The 15,134-nt window shown below is 50.7% G+C and overlaps 8 protein-coding genes across 8 annotated transcripts; 2 read left to right on the forward strand and 6 right to left on the reverse strand.

The window, feature by feature from the left end:
* Positions 1-1,032: 1,032 nt before the first annotated feature.
* On the reverse strand, positions 1,033-2,025 carry N7477_007312 (putative carbonyl reductase; the record flags this gene model as incomplete). The annotated part of the gene is made up of 3 exons (XM_056968975.1): positions 1,033-1,280; positions 1,332-1,715; positions 1,776-2,025. The coding sequence occupies 3 exons, from the start codon at positions 2,023-2,025 to the stop codon at positions 1,033-1,035; spliced, it is 882 nt and encodes a 293-aa protein (XP_056819007.1).
* Positions 2,026-3,309: 1,284 nt separating this feature from the next.
* On the forward strand, positions 3,310-5,982 carry N7477_007313 (uncharacterized protein; the record flags this gene model as incomplete). Its single annotated transcript, XM_056968976.1, has 1 exon — positions 3,310-5,982. The coding sequence occupies one exon, from the start codon at positions 3,310-3,312 to the stop codon at positions 5,980-5,982; it is 2,673 nt and encodes an 890-aa protein (XP_056819008.1).
* Positions 5,983-6,279: 297 nt separating this feature from the next.
* On the reverse strand, positions 6,280-7,209 carry N7477_007314 (Voldacs domain-containing protein; the record flags this gene model as incomplete). Its single annotated transcript, XM_056968977.1, has 2 exons — positions 6,280-6,892; positions 6,947-7,209. 2 exons carry the CDS (start codon positions 7,207-7,209, stop codon positions 6,280-6,282), a joined length of 876 nt encoding a protein of 291 aa, XP_056819009.1.
* An 864-nt stretch (positions 7,210-8,073) lies between these two features.
* On the reverse strand, positions 8,074-8,659 carry N7477_007315 (uncharacterized protein; the record flags this gene model as incomplete). The annotated part of the gene is made up of 2 exons (XM_056968978.1): positions 8,074-8,594; positions 8,644-8,659. 2 exons carry the CDS (start codon positions 8,657-8,659, stop codon positions 8,074-8,076), a joined length of 537 nt encoding a protein of 178 aa, XP_056819010.1.
* A 407-nt stretch (positions 8,660-9,066) lies between these two features.
* On the reverse strand, positions 9,067-10,666 carry N7477_007316 (MFS transporter; the record flags this gene model as incomplete). Its single annotated transcript, XM_056968979.1, has 6 exons — positions 9,067-9,582; positions 9,647-9,816; positions 9,869-9,960; positions 10,018-10,303; positions 10,349-10,408; positions 10,468-10,666. 6 exons carry the CDS (start codon positions 10,664-10,666, stop codon positions 9,067-9,069), a joined length of 1,323 nt encoding a protein of 440 aa, XP_056819011.1.
* Positions 10,667-10,994: 328 nt separating this feature from the next.
* On the reverse strand, positions 10,995-11,861 carry N7477_007317 (class I SAM-dependent methyltransferase; the record flags this gene model as incomplete). Its single annotated transcript, XM_056968980.1, has 1 exon — positions 10,995-11,861. The coding sequence occupies one exon, from the start codon at positions 11,859-11,861 to the stop codon at positions 10,995-10,997; it is 867 nt and encodes a 288-aa protein (XP_056819012.1).
* A 508-nt stretch (positions 11,862-12,369) lies between these two features.
* Positions 12,370-13,210, reverse strand: N7477_007318 (sulfotransferase family protein; the record flags this gene model as incomplete). The annotated part of the gene is made up of 2 exons (XM_056968981.1): positions 12,370-13,067; positions 13,120-13,210. The coding sequence occupies 2 exons, from the start codon at positions 13,208-13,210 to the stop codon at positions 12,370-12,372; spliced, it is 789 nt and encodes a 262-aa protein (XP_056819013.1).
* Positions 13,211-13,444: 234 nt separating this feature from the next.
* Positions 13,445-15,101, forward strand: N7477_007319 (cytochrome P450; the record flags this gene model as incomplete). The annotated part of the gene is made up of 4 exons (XM_056968982.1): positions 13,445-13,483; positions 13,536-14,651; positions 14,703-14,869; positions 14,930-15,101. The coding sequence occupies 4 exons, from the start codon at positions 13,445-13,447 to the stop codon at positions 15,099-15,101; spliced, it is 1,494 nt and encodes a 497-aa protein (XP_056819014.1).
* Between the last annotated feature and the right edge of the window lie 33 nt (positions 15,102-15,134).

Consider the following 15,134-nt stretch of genomic DNA (forward strand, 5'->3'; position numbering starts at 1 on the left):
AATATATCAGCTTCTGCAGATGGGCCGTGTTATACCCCAAGCTCGGGCAGGCGCGAATTCCGCACGCTCCGCCCGGGATCAACTGACGGAACATCTGAGCGCAGTCATTCGCAACGAGGGGCGTGATACGGTCATTGGACCTGATTTCGAGCTTATGATAACTGTCAGGCCGCGCCCGTGCAGAAACAGGGAAACTGCAGGGCTGGAATCCTCCGTGATCGGGTCGGGAAATTACGGTGAAGCGGTGATGTCGAACGCGGGTCGCTACCCACGTACTTCAGTGTAATCACCTCCCGTTCTGGGCGTATATAGCTGATCTATGCAGAATAAACAGTACGAATACAAAGCTGAAATATCACTTTCGTGGAATTCCCAGACAGACTCTCACATCTCTGTAGATTGTGAAGTCGTGCCTATGCCGAAGAGTTGCTGTCAGTGGCGCCGCCGGTGCCGGGCGGCTTTCTGCGTAGTGAATTTGCTTCTCGTATATAACAACATCAAGACTTCTTGATTCATCACGGCATAATTGAAACGTCTGAAACTACACCCATGGTCAGGAGATTGAACACGCGCGCCGGATGCAGCAAGGAAGACCTAGCACATGGCTTCACTGGCTGGTTGACTGAATAGTGGAGCGCGTGCAAGTCAGCTTCGAAACCAGCAACCCGATCATCGAGTAAGCCTCCGACATCAGACACGAAGAATTACAGGGAGACAGCTTGAAGCATGTCGAGTGAGGGGCAGAATCAACGCATGCCGGTCACGAGATTCTAGCTCGAGCCGCTGCGGTCGATTGGCTCCGCGTATCGAGAACTCATTTAGTACTGCACTAGGGATACCGAGTGGTTGTCACACAGTAGAAATTTGGCATATATTTCGATTTCATTTACGTGGGTGAATTTCAGGAGGCATGCATTGGTTCGTAGACCTGTGAACAACCAAGAATCCGGTTGTCTCGATCACCTATCTCGTTATATAGGTATCATGTCGTGATCGTCAAATTCCAGGATATGACAACTCTCGTACATCAAATTAAGGAGCACAGTAACCCCCGTCGACAATGAGATCAGCTCCAGTCGTGTACGTCGAGGCATCCGATGCCAGATATAGGTAAGCCCCCTTGAGCTCGTGGGTCTGGCCCTCACGACCCATGGGAATCTTATCACGCCAGATGTTCTTAGTCTCCTCAGGAACAAAATTGGAGATTTCGGTCGCGATGTAGCCGGGGGAGATGGTGTTGGCTCGGGCGAAACGGACCCACTCGACGGAGAGGGACTTGCCTGTCGAAATTGTTAGCTTGCATACTCGGCCAAAGCTGAGAACCTACGTACAAAGGTGGATAACACCGGTCTTGGCGGCATTGTAGGCAGCCTGCATCTGGGGAAAGTTGACGATGTGGCCACTCATGGAAGCAGTCGCAACGAAACTACCGTAGGTGAAATTGATAAGCTTGTTGCCGTTGATATCAGTACCTTCTTCCTTTTGGCGGCGCCAATGGCCAGCGGCAGCTTTCGCGCAGTAAAAGGTGCCGTCAAGGTCAATCGCGACGACATCGCGATAGTGCTCAAGAGGACCGTCAACCATAGGTCCTTTTGTCCAGGGAATACCAGCATTGGCAATAAAAACGTCCAGGCGGCCATTAAAGTCCTTGACAACGGCGTCGGTGGCGGCTTGAACCGCCTTGGGGTCAGTAATCTCAACCTGATATGCTTTGGCTGTGAAATGAAAGTCAGACGTGTCAATCAATTGCATAGCATTTCACCATCCAGACATACTCTGAACACCGTACTGCTGGGCAATTTCCGCAGCACGCTCAGGAGTTTTGGTGTTCTTGTTATACCACAGCGCCACATTAGCGCCGGCTTCGGCCAGGCCTTGAGCAACGGCGAGACCAATGCCAGCACCAGCACCAGTGACAATAGCAGTCTTTCCCTTGAGAGAAAACATGCTCATCAAGCTAGGGTGCTCAGGAGCAACTGTATTGTTGTGGACGAAAAGTCCATTTTTAACCGGATTTCCAGCCATTGTGCCCAGGAGTAGAAGAACCGGGGTATTGGAGTAGATAAAAAAGAAACTGGAAAGTTTCTGAGAAGATCTCGGGGGTGCCATTAAATAGCTGCAGAGGGGTAATCCTGCAAACAAAGAGCCACTCAATGCGGTCAGACGGTGCGATGTGCTGGCGGTGAAGCATGATACAGAAGGACCAGACCCCTTCCCTGGATCTGTGGCGAGGGGTGAGCTTTTGGCACAGGTCCACTGCCTCGATGGCGGCGTCTGGTTTCAGTAGCTATAACGCCATGCGGCCCCAGACAACAATGAGCTGCGGAGGTTCTGACGGAGATGGACGATAGTCATCTCGCTCACGGGTTGAGCAGTCGACTCATGCCGGATGGTGGGCTGTTTTTCTCCCCGGATACTGTATCTTTTGTTGAATCTGACGTATCCACTGCTATACAAAAGGCGGTGGGGCGATCAGCTTACAGCCTGGGGTAGTGCAGTTCGCCCTTGCCGGAACCTTTCCCCTCCGGCTCAATATGAGGGGTATACGATAGGTGCTGAAGGCCTTTCGGAAGTTAGCAATATAACAAGTGCCAGCCCGTTGCGATGATAGCTAGGGCGGGTGTCTATTCCTAATACAGCGGAAAGACAGCTGGTCGAAAAAGGGGACGTCTCGAGCTATTAAACATGTCGCGCGGGAGAGCGACATCCGAGTGTGTGCTAAGTATCCTGAGGGTTCGACAATGACTTTGCCTGGACAGACCCTGAAATGCTGTTTATACCCTGACCACAGCCTGGTGAGTCCGATTTGCCTGTTCACTGGGCAAATGCCTTATATTGGTGGGGGACAGTCCATTCTTGACACACGACCGGGTTGATCGTACGTCCTAGTAAAGTATAATGCGGTGTCGATTACTACGATGACTTCCATACCAAGCCAAATTCAGTCTGCACTACCAGACAATCCAATGAAAAAGGCCATGTGCTTGGTAATGGGGACGGTGTGACCGCTGGCATTCCTACCGACACTGTTGGTGATGCGGCAACATTCCTCGGTATAGACCAATGTTTCCATAACAATGCCACCAGAATGCCGCCCGCACAGTGCCCTTTCGATCCTGAAAGATCTGTTTTTCTCCTGATTGTTGTGTGCTCGCGTTGCTTTCTCCGGATTCACCGGCTGCGTTTTGACATACGAAGGTGGTAGGAATACTCGTGCAAACTGCTTCGAACTTCGCATGCGGATGAGCGCGTGGAAGCATTGACCTCGCGAGTCGCGCTCTGATCACAAAAATTGGCTGACTGGTGGATATGCTGCAACTCAGTAGCATCGTCGCCATCGCCGCCTCGGGCGCGGCCATCTTTGTTGTCTTGTCGGTGGTTGGAATAGTGGTCTGGGTCAGAGTTCGCAAGGAACGACATGCAAGAAGACTACATGGCCTTAAGAGCGGGCAATATGCCCACAGCATCCATACCTTCACGGGGAATACCCTGACCTCGCTGTCATACGAAGAAGGAAATGTACTCGGGACGCATGGACAGCTACCTTACGGCAAACCAGGAGAATGGGGCCAATTGACCTCTCGAGAAAGTCTGGTACGGAAGAACACATCGGATTTCCCTTTGGTCCAAACAGCACGATCATTGCGCCAATCATTATCTCGGCGCCGTTCCAGGCGACTATCAAGATTCTCCAAGCATAGCCGCTTGAGCTCAATGGCCACTGTGGATGAAACGGTCATTCAGCAACCAGTGAGCCCTCCTCGGATCTCAAGAGAAGATGTTCCTCTCTCTGCTGTTGAAGGAGTGCTTGAATTGCCAACGGAGCGAACACCCAGGCAGACACCAGAGATGAATCAGGATGGTGTCGGTTTCCATCTGGGTATGCGGCCGGTCTCCCCAGGCTGGCCATTTCCCAGCCAAAAGGAACGATCTGGCCTTGGTCCATTGCTGGAAGGCCGTACGTCTCAGGATATGTACGATCCGCCGCGGAGAATATTCAAGGAGTCACCGCAGCGAATCCGCGGCAATAGCATCTGCGGTCAATCAGCAGGTCTTGCACCCGATGACCCAATTCCTTCACCTCCCCCGCCGGCAGCGTTCCCAGTGGATAGAATGAGTTACGCTAGGAACGATTCAGTGATGCGCCTATCCTCTATGAGTCTTGATACCACAAATAGCTCAATTCTCGATGATGACAGGAACGGTCTACGATCTTTGGACACCGATCGGACCTCCCCTGATGCCCCATCTGGCGGCACCTTTGTGCCATTCAGTGCCAGTGACGTTGGGAAAAAAAATGGACGGCGAAGCTTCATTTCAGCCAGTACCAGCATTTCCATGCCACCCTTGCAGAGCTTTCCTGTCCGCTCTTTCTCGACTGCGGAGGCTCGAAGGAAGTCTTCTTTAGAATGGATGGCACCTCGACGCAGTGTGACCACGACCTCCCGAAACCCTAGCAAGTCAAGCCACTGCTTGAGTGGGCCTCCATGCCGCAGCAATTCCTTGTCATCCAATGCACCTACCAGGAATACATCTTTCCGAAGTGGAACTCCTGGGTCATTGAAGGGTTTCCAAATGATTAACCCTATCAACCGGAGATCGTCTGGAGCACAAAGCGCCTATGTTCCCCACTTCAGTCAGTTCCAACAACCGCCAGTTTATGAGATTGAGCCGCAGAATGATCCCTTCTATGGCGGTTCCCCCCAGTCGACCGGAACCCTGTTCTCCATTGGATCCCCGGGGCAAGCAGCGACCTCGTCGATGCCTCCGAGTCCCATGCAACGCTCTAGTCTGTCTCAGCGAGGCCCTGTGGTTTCTGCTCTGAAGAGTGCCAAATCGCAGCGCAAAGGTCATAGACGCCAGAACTGCGTGCGTATCTCGATTCACCCTCCTATGACATTCGCTGGCCCTACCTTCTCCCCCACGGTGGAGGAAGAGCAGGATGATATTGATCAGATAGAAGAAGTGGATTCGCGCGAAAGCAACATGAATGGAACGTCCCTGCCTGTTCTGCCAGCCAACGGGTCGTCGCCACTTCCACTTTCCAAGCGAAGCAGTAGACGCAACAAGGCTCAGCCAAGCACACTGGGTCCTCTTTCAGAGGAGCCGCAATCTCAGATGAACAAGAGCCCCTCGAAGAAGAGGAAGAACGCTACAAGTGATGCCGTAACCCGTGATCCTCTCACAAGCAAGGCCCGTGAACTTCCTGGGCCTGTTACCTCTCTACCTCCTGTCTCCGATGGCACTCTCGACCACACACCATCCCCGTCAAGAATCTCCCCTCTTTGGGAGCTTCCTGAAGCCCCATTATCATCGCTTGAGACTACCCCTTGTACTGGAAGCCCACGGCGTTCTGGTGTCAAGGGCCCGCGCAGCCAACCCCAGACGCCCAAATCTGCGCGCAGCACTCCCGCACGCTCTCCAACAAAGGTTTCCCGAGACCCATTCGTTGGATCCCGTCTGGCCGGTGGCTTGCCTTTAATCACAGGCACTCAAGGTAGTGACTGGCGGAAAGCAACAGACTCCCTGCACCACGTTGCCACCGACGCCGATGATCTCTCGCTTCGACGCAGTCCTGAATTGCCAAGCCCCTTGGTCGGTGGCCTTGGCCCCCTTCCCACACCCCCAATGTACGGTATCAAAACCAACAAGAGCAATTCAAAGGTGCGGGATCGCGTAACCATTTGGGAAGATGCCAACCGCGGAGTTTCACCACCCAGGCCTTCTCCTGCACACCTCGCTGGAAGATACGCATTCTCTGACAATAATTTGCCAACACACTTCAAGAGCAACACATCGAACACGCCTCGGTCCCTTTGCAAGAACGGTTCTCCTATCCGACTGAACGGCCAGCGGATGGCTCCCGCACCCGCCTCTGCACGGCGAGGTACAACAACACCAATTGGCAAAGGTGTTGGCTTAGGGGTCGTTGCGGCCACCCCGGTGAGTCTGTACGATGGTGAGGGATTCTTTAGAGAGTAGTGTATTCCCTGGCGGCTATTCCTCTTCACTTCTTTGCTTTCAAAAGCATTATACCTTTCTGCCTGGAGCTTTTTCTTGGTTTTATTTCTTGTTCTCTTATTTCTTTCTCTGCTCACTTTTTCTTCACGTGTGTATTTCAATTACCCGATATGCACCGTTTACTTAGTCGTAATTAGAAATCAACTTCTATATTGATTATGATGTCGTCGTATCATAGCATATTCATAATCATTGTCATGTTTGTACTTTATCATCCCCTCTAAATACGTGGAAAGCAATCGAAGCGATATACCTTAATTACTCAGTCCTCCGCCACTTCGTCTCATCGCTCTCTTCCTCGCCATTTTCCTCTCCGTTCTCCCTCTCCCTCACGGTACCAGCACCGGGACCAAGTGGGAAAGCGGGCGGCTCGCCCTGCGCAATCCAATTCCCATCCTCATCGAAGAACTCATGCATATTGTCCGCCGTGATCCATCCAGAGCTTCCCTCCACAGGCGGTGGCAGATCCCCATTGCTCGAGCCCAGCGCATCCCGTCCCAGCTGGAACAAAGCTTGTCCATGTTCCTCGGCTGAGAGGAACTTGGACTCGTCCTCATCCTCATCCCCGGGCTCCACAGGGTCCGGGTGCAGGTTCGAGCAAGCCGATACGGCATTATACAGCATTTGCGTAGGCGTCTCCTCCGGCTCCTCATCTGTTGTGCTCTCCGCAGCGGGCGGTACCACGGTCAGCGTGATGCACTGTTCCTCGTCATCTTCGGCGGGTGCAGACGGTGTCGCGATCTGCATGTAAAGACCTTGGACTTCGGCGTCGGTGCCCGGTACGCGCAGGCGCTGGATAGCGTGCAAGGAGATGGAAGGGTAAGGGATCGAGACACCAGCGGAGGCGGCTGCAGAAAAGAGAAGGAATTTCCTGATAGAAGGACTGTTAGCTTTGATCCGCCCCGCGGACCTTGGGGGTACTCACTCGGATGTCACCCATGTCTCGACATCTTCGATAGACATCTCTTTCTCATCGTCCTCTGTAGATCCATTCGAAGCGTTCGCTCCACACAATGCGCTGAGAACGGGGTTGGCGACGAGGTCGCGCTCGAGGATCACGACCTTGCAGCGCTGGCTATGATAGTGAAGCACTGCGGGACCGTCATGGAATGAGCTGGGTGTTCGCGACTGGTGCTCTGCGAGGGGGACGAGAGTCGATGCTTCCGGGGCGGTTCGTAGCACCTCCATGGTGATATTTCGGTACTTTGGGTGGGTCAATACGCCTGTTGTGCGCTTCTAGAGAGATTGTCTGAATTGGAGGTTGTCGCTGGAAAAAAAAAAGCTGGAGCTTCCGCGCGGCAGCTTGAGCTGTTGCCGCCCGCGGTAGCCTCTCGGGGGAGCTTCTCAACGACCTCTGCATATATTATGCATGTCGAGAAACCTCAAGACGTTAACGAAAAAAGACCTTTATGTTTATTTAGCATTATACCAAACTAGTGGATTACACAATTGACTATCCTCGGGATCCTCAACAACACAAGATATTGGGGCCCGCTGGGTACGTAGGGATATATATTGTAGCAACCCCGGCCAGCAGATCAGTAATGGACACACTCCACTTGACGTATTGATACGAAAGGAAATAAAGAAAGCCGAGATCGATCGCCATGAAAGCAAGTAGGTAGGATGGAGGAATCGTACTATATATCGACATATAGAACTCATATTCTCTGAGCTATCATCTGAGAAAAGAGCCTGAAGTTCGAATGCATGGTATTATAGGTGCTACAGTAATCCCCGAAATCATCACTGGAATGTAGGGATTTTTTGAAATGAGCCACCTGATAAGTCACTCACCCCATTGAACTTCGCATGCGAGAAGTTCTCTTTGGAGTCGTGCTCTGGCGGATACCCACTCCACCCAGGGCGGATTTGCCCAGTTCATTGGTTTTACGGGCTTATAAGTCGTCATGCCCGTTCATGCCCGGGCACTGTGCAGCGGACAGTACTCCAAGTCGTGCTCATTCCAATGGCACTTTCCCCGGCTTGCGTCTCACGGAGAGTTGATGTTTGGAAGCACTAGCGAGGCTTCACGAGGAGGCCGACCGGGATTCATTTCACGTCAAGGCCACCAAACGCCCGATCCAACTCCGCTCCTTCGTCATTAGGAGCCATGGCCGGCATACTAGAGGATCCTTGATCGGCCGAGGTGCTGTCCAGCAGGCTTTCAACTCCACCTTGGGCTTCCGGAGGAACAGACGTCCGTTTTGGCTGTAGGAGTTTCTCCTCACTATCCAACCACCCGGGCGCGACACGTCGCTTCTCCGCCAAATCTCGCTGTCGGATCGACTCTTCCCAAGCCTTGATGGCCTCCTCGGCGTCGCTTCGGGTCTTCTTCAGGTGTTGCTCAAGGGACTGGCACGCTGCCAGGATTTCGTCTGGGTGTGCAGCATGTTCGCCACTGGAGGATACGACATAGCGAGCCTTGGCATCGGGATTGCTTGGATCGACTGTGACGGAGGGTGGGAGAGTGGAGGGGACGGACTTGTAGGTGTAGGGTAGAGTGACCGAGGTGGGGAGGTTGATGAAGGGCGACACGGTCAGAGGCACCTGTGCCAGTAATAAATGAGGGCCTAGGGGAGTCAGCTACCATGAAGCACGTTAAATTCAGACTAAACTCACAGTACGAGTCATACATGGTGAGGAGCGCGGAGTGTTGACGGAGGAAAGTGACGCAGTTCCACTCCGGGGCCTTCTGGGCGTCCGATGATCGCCATCTCCACAACTTGCCCAGTCTCCACGGAGTTCACTCGCTCCGCCACCAAATAAAGATCTGACTATTTACACTCTGAGACAAGTCTCTCGAGGAATCAAGCCACAGAGTTCCCCTCTAAAATGACCTGGCAATGGTCTCTGCTGAATTGAACGAGGTAGTGTCCGTGATATATCTCCCATCTGTACACTTCTATAAACACAAGTATAGGAAACAAACGTCTGTGCAATTCTAGCCAGGAACCAAATTAACTGAATGCTCGTTCACTATCCGACCGTGATTATCAAAACTCTAGCTTCACTATTGTCAATCTCTAGTCTTGCAAGTGGGTTTCAAGCCAATATCAGTGACAAAAACCCGACACAAGCCGAAAATGCACCAAGTGTCAAAGTCATCCCTGCCCAACCATACTTGATCCTGGTGAAGCCTGCAATGAGAGGGCCCACGAACTGCCCGATCGCAATCGCCATATTACAAAGGGCATATCCAGTGCCCATGCCGCTCGACTTTGTCGAGTCGACATTATATTTGGCTTCGATGGCACGAACCGTGTCGGATACTTCAGCCATGACCTGGGCCTGAGAAGTCGTCATGAAGAGTCCAACAAAAAAAACCAAGACAACAAATATGATCTGATGCTTTGGGGTGTTCTCGTTTGTAAATCGTAAGGCCACGAGTGGAATCATGGCGAGCACGAGTTCGATCGCAACCGTGCGCCGTCGGTTCCAGTTCCGACCATATTTGTTCAATGGGATACTCAATAGGCTTGGAAGAGATACTCCGAGAAACACGAGACCGGAATTTGTAGATGACCATTGGTATGTTTGCATGATGAAAAGAGGCAGGGTCTGATGTGTTCAGCATGGTCAGCTTCACAATGAAGATCCAAGATTTCATCGGCGAGGAACCCACGGTTTCGAAGGCAGAGAATATCGATGATATCGTGATTTTCACCAATAGAATCATTAAAAAGCGAGGCTCCCAGAAGTCCCACAGATCGAGCGACTCCTTCCCTGGTTTTGGGCGATCTAACAAGGGCGAGCTTTCATCGGAATGAGTGGGGGATGGTAGGACTCCTTGTTCTGTGCAACCCGTTCAAACCCAAGTCAACCATGAGATTGATATGAGACGTACTTTGTTCTTTGATTAGGAGCCGTAGTGTAATGTCTAGGGCGAGCAAAGCTATTGGCAAAGCAAAGGCACCGTAGATACCGAAGTGATCAAACCTGCGCGTTTTGAGCATTCCGTCTCATCCATCCCCTGAACCCTGAAGCAATTCTTACAAAATACCACCAAGAACAGGCCCGGAGATCATCCCCCAAGTGAATGAGATTGAAGCATATGCCATGAACTCTCCTCGCTTGTCTGGACGAGCCGTGTCGGCAATCAACGCAAAGCTGAGCACACCAACAACGGCACCCGCAAGCCCTTGAAAAACTCGGGCAATAATGAGAAGAGCGGGTGTACTTCCAAAGAGGAACAGGGCGGTGGATAGTGCGACGGCGATGTATCCGACGAGTAATGGAGATTGACGTGTGTGAATCCGATCACTAATAAATCCAACAAGTGCTAGCAAGGTCAGTCGATTCGGTCGAATCTTTTCGGTATACTTACGGGAACCGATAAGCAAAGCAACGCCATAAACTGCTAACAGAATTGAAGTCCATTCTTGAGCTAGAGACAATGAGTTATACTGTTCAAGCTGTCGTGGCTTCTGGAAGTTGGGTTCATACTTTCTTCTCTCGAGCTTCTTCCATCACGAATCAACAGATAAGGTAGAATCGGGACAATCTGTGAGATGTGGATATTAGCGAGAAGCGATGGAAATAGAAGAGTCACTACCATTCCATAGATGAACGTGTCGGTGAATGTTGCGAGGCTCATTGCTACAACAACAAACGTGCCTGACGAGCGCATTTGTCGAAACTTCATTCGTGCTCGTAAAATTCTGAACGCAAGTCTAGTATTCAAGTAGACGACATGAACCGTACCCCGTGCAAAGAAGCCTGAAACAGACATTGCCACGCGCTTTGAGGGGAGAAGAAGATTTGGTGTGGCCGACTGGGTTGAGTAGAGAGAGAGAGAGAGAGAGAGAGAGAGCGAGAGCGAGAGAGCGCTAGGGGCCTGGCGGCTGCAAGTAGTCACTTATACGCTTGTAAAGCCAGACATATAGTATCTGATACCACAAAATGATTGGATTAATGCCCAGATGTAGACATCCCATGTGATTGCGCCTACACAGAGTCAAGTAATGGTCTTTCTATGCGGCAACCTGGAAAACGTAGAATGTCTCATGTTTGCCGCGAGAACTCCCCAAGAACTTCACCCCGGTGCCATTTGAGATGGACACAATCTCGTCTTCATCCCATTGGCGCATCTTCATAGATATCTGGTATTTCTCTATCTCCTGGTCTTCACCATCCGTGCGCTCCAATACGTCCAGGTCAAATTTGATGTATTTAATCTTGCCCTTTAATTCTCCCCGGTGATTGTATTCCCGATACACTTTGCCTGGATACACCATGCTCGGGACTTCTGTGATACCTTCTGGTTGATGAAACGTAATACTTTCTCTCTTCTGGATGACCGATCCATCATAGATGGATATGTAGGCCCGTCCGGTGTCTCGACGAAGGATCTTAGAAATTTGATTCAGAAACACCTGTGGCTGGCTGTCCTCTGACAGATGGCTGATTGATCCAATAGAGAAGATCAATAGATCAACTTTATGGTACTCCTGTTCTCGCATGATGCTTTGAAGTTCGAGAGCAGATCCATGGATCCAGGTGACATGCTCTTTCAATGGATCTTTCGTGACATCTTCTGCCTTTCTAAGCATATCTCTTGCGGTATCGATGCCCATCAGCATAGTGTCGGTAAAGTCAACACCGGCTGTCTTGGCACTTGTCGCAAGGCCATGAAGCACACGGCCTGTGCCTGTTCCGAGATCCCAGATGATGAATGGATCTTCAGGCGTAGGAGGACGAAGTTTTCTCAGCTCCTGATAGAATTTCCAATAAAAGGATGCGTCATCCACCGAATTTGAGCTAGGAGCGACAATATCGTAGTAGTCGACAAGATATTGAGAGCTGTAGATGTCACATTCCTCAAACAAAGATACAATCATCTTTAGAATTTTTGAAATGGATCAAACACAGTAAAATCATGAAAGTATTTGTTGCTGACTTCGGATGCAGAATCGCTATTCATTTCTTATGCGACTTGTCTAGTAGAAAAACTCCAAAAACTTTGAAAGAGGATACGAAGTACCTCGCGTTTGTCCAGAGGCTAGCTGAAAAGTATTACCCTAGATAATCACCCCCCCAAGGTGTGATAGAACTGCACTGCATGAACGAGAGGGCAGCTTGGTATGGCTTGATGTGATGACCGCTGCATAGCAGAGTTATGGCTGGCTGATATAGCGGGCTGCAGGCCGTGCACCGTGAGTTAGATAGCAGATGCAGCTCGGTTCTAAATACAACCCAACTAGACTCTGACGCTGGCATAGGGTCTACGAACGGGTCTTGTATCCACTTTGGGGTTTGATTCAAGTTCAGTTAAAAATGCAGTATAGAGCCATATTCTCATTCGCCAGAATTCCTATCCTAACGCCGAAGATATCTCCCCCAGGGCTTTCAAGACAAAAGCCACCATGCGGCTACCGCTATTGGGACTATGACAGCCAGCCACGGCCTCAGAAGCTCGCCCAACATTGCTGCATCTGCTTCCATTGCTCCTTGGTTGAACTCATTCGTGTTGTTGATCTTAGGATACGGTTTGTCTGGCACCGGAACCCCTAGAAACGCACACAGGGGTTCCCAGCCATCCCCCAGTTTCATTTCCAAGAATCTCTCAGATGGCACTCCGAGTCGTACTTGGCTATTGTGCGCGAGAAATCTTTGTTTGCTTAAGTCACTGCGGTAGTCATTATCGCAGATCACTTTGTAAGCTGTCTTGACCATGCGCAGTTCAGGTCGCAGTCGCTTGGGTTCAACGTATTGGAGGATATTCAAGATCGGCTTTTCTAGCCAAGGAATTATAGTGTTGTGAACAGATTCGAACCAGGAGTCGGCGGATCGAGTGGTGAGGATAATCTTCGCTTCGGGATACAGTCGATGCAAATCTTCCCAGAACAGACTCGCGGGTATATCCAGAAGAGCATCGTATTTACCCCTCAGACGGTCAAAATCTTTGCGATCGTAAGGACGGCCTTTATTGAAGAAACGGCAATTCATCGCCTCTGTCCAATAATTGTACATCTTTCGGGGATCCTCGATGGGCTCACACATGTGCCATGGCGTGTATCCAAGTTCTTGTAGAGCCAGATACAAGGCTGTTCTCTCAGTAGCTTTCTTGAAGTAAAGATTCAATTTCTGGAAACTTACATGCGGTTCCTGTACGCGAAAGACCTGCAACCACTATCCGCAAAGGCTTCTGGTGCGTTGGGAGTGGCTCCTTGTCAATCAAACGACTCATGGTCCTGGAAATGATGCTCAGAAGGAAGATGGTTGTGATTGAGGAGTGATTGAGGAAAAGAGATCTTGGGCATTCAGCGCAGATGAGCCCGAGATTCCGGCGCAGGCTTGCGCTAGTGTTGGCATCGTACTATCATTTTCGCCGTGAATTGCCCCTTCTCACTCTCACACATCACGATTTCGACCAACAACACTGCATAAAGAATATCGCAGTGCGAAAAGGCATTAAATCAAGATGAATCTGCCGGAATATTTTTGTCTATTCAGTGGCTTGGTACAGTAGCATGTTGATCCCAATAGATCATCCAGACTAACGACTTCAACAGTTCGTCACTTGGCACCTCTTTGCCGCAGCATACAATATATTCCTGCATCCTCTGCGTAACTACCCCGGCCCCAAGCTAGACGCTGCCACTCGCCTTGTCTATGTCTACCACATGATTATGGGAGACAGTTGCAAATACCTCGCCCGTCTACATGATAAATACGGAGAGGTCGTTCGAGTTGGTCCTAATGAGCTATCCTACACAACGGCGTCGGCGAACAAAGTAATATTTGGAACGAAAGCCACGGCGGACACGTCATTCGAGAAGAACCCTGCGGTATACATTCAAGGCTCTGGACTGGCACAGAATATTCTGTTCGCTAGCACAAGCGAGCATCCTCGATACAGAAGACTCATGGGACCAGCGTTTTTCGAGCAAGCGATCAGAGAGCAAGAACCGATGATTCAAGAATTCACAAGTACCATGATTGAGACATTTCGACACAATAGGTCAGGAGAGGCATACTACCCATCCAAAGATGGCATCGTCAATATCGGGGCCTGGTCCATTTTTGTTACCTTTGATGTCTTCAGCGCCCTTTCTTTCGGTGAACCGATCGGCTGCATTGCTTCAGCGGATTACCACCCTTGGGCACATGTAATCTTTGGTGCCATGAAGCATGCCACCTTTCTTCAATGTGCCCATCGACTCAAACCCTTTCACCGGGTCCTGGAGAAACTTATTCCGCGGGAAATCAGTGCACCTATGGAACAGCACATGGAATATTCACGCGCCTTCATGGAAAAGACCGGTAAGGATGAGAAATTCTCCCGTGCGAGCTTTTCATCCTTCATTCTCAAAGGTATGACGAAAGATGAATTGTTTGATAATATTAATATTCTTGCCACTGCCGGTAGCGAAACTACAGCCACCGCTATTTCTTCTATTTTTTACTACTTGACCCATAATCCACACAGCTACCAGAAGTTGGTGGATGAGGTTCACTCTACGTTTACGAGTGAGGAGGAGATTACTTTCAACTCTATGGCGAATCTCAAGTATCTCAATGCTGTTATCAAAGAGACCTTGAGAATTCACCCCTCTGTGCCAGTCGGTCTTCACCGAATTACTCCCAAAGCAGGCAGCTACATCGACGGACGATGGGTTCCAGGCGGAGTGAGTCTCAGCCCAAGATTTGATGAGACGACATGGCTGACCAAGTTGTAGACATGGGTGTCCGTGGCACTACTCGCGGCATACAGATCTCCGAGATACTGGCACCGCGCCGAGGAGTTCATCCCAGAGCGCTGGCTCGGCGAGCCCGAGTTTGCGTCAGATAATCGCGCAATCTGGGCGCCTTGGTCGATTGGACCGAGGAAGTGTATTGGTGTCAAGTAAGTACTGTGCTGATGTGGTGGCTTGGTAAAATCGTGCTGATCAAGCTGCTACCGCAGCCTGGCGTACCTGAACATGCGGTTGATCACAGTTCGTTTGCTATGGAACTTTGACTTCGAGGCGCAGCCGGATAACTCGGACCCCCACGAGCTGCATGAGTTTGGGGTTTGGCAGGGTCAGGCTCCGCTGAATCTGAAGATTCATGATGCACGTACTTCTGTGTCGGTTTAGTGAGCAAGTGGGGCATGCGATTCTCCGGGCTAC

Source organism: Penicillium maclennaniae, assembly GCF_028827695.1.
Source record: "Penicillium maclennaniae strain IBT 15551 chromosome Unknown utg000007l:1.0-4884863.0:1.0-4888362.0, whole genome shotgun sequence".
Lineage (NCBI taxonomy): Eukaryota > Fungi > Ascomycota > Eurotiomycetes > Eurotiales > Aspergillaceae > Penicillium > Penicillium maclennaniae.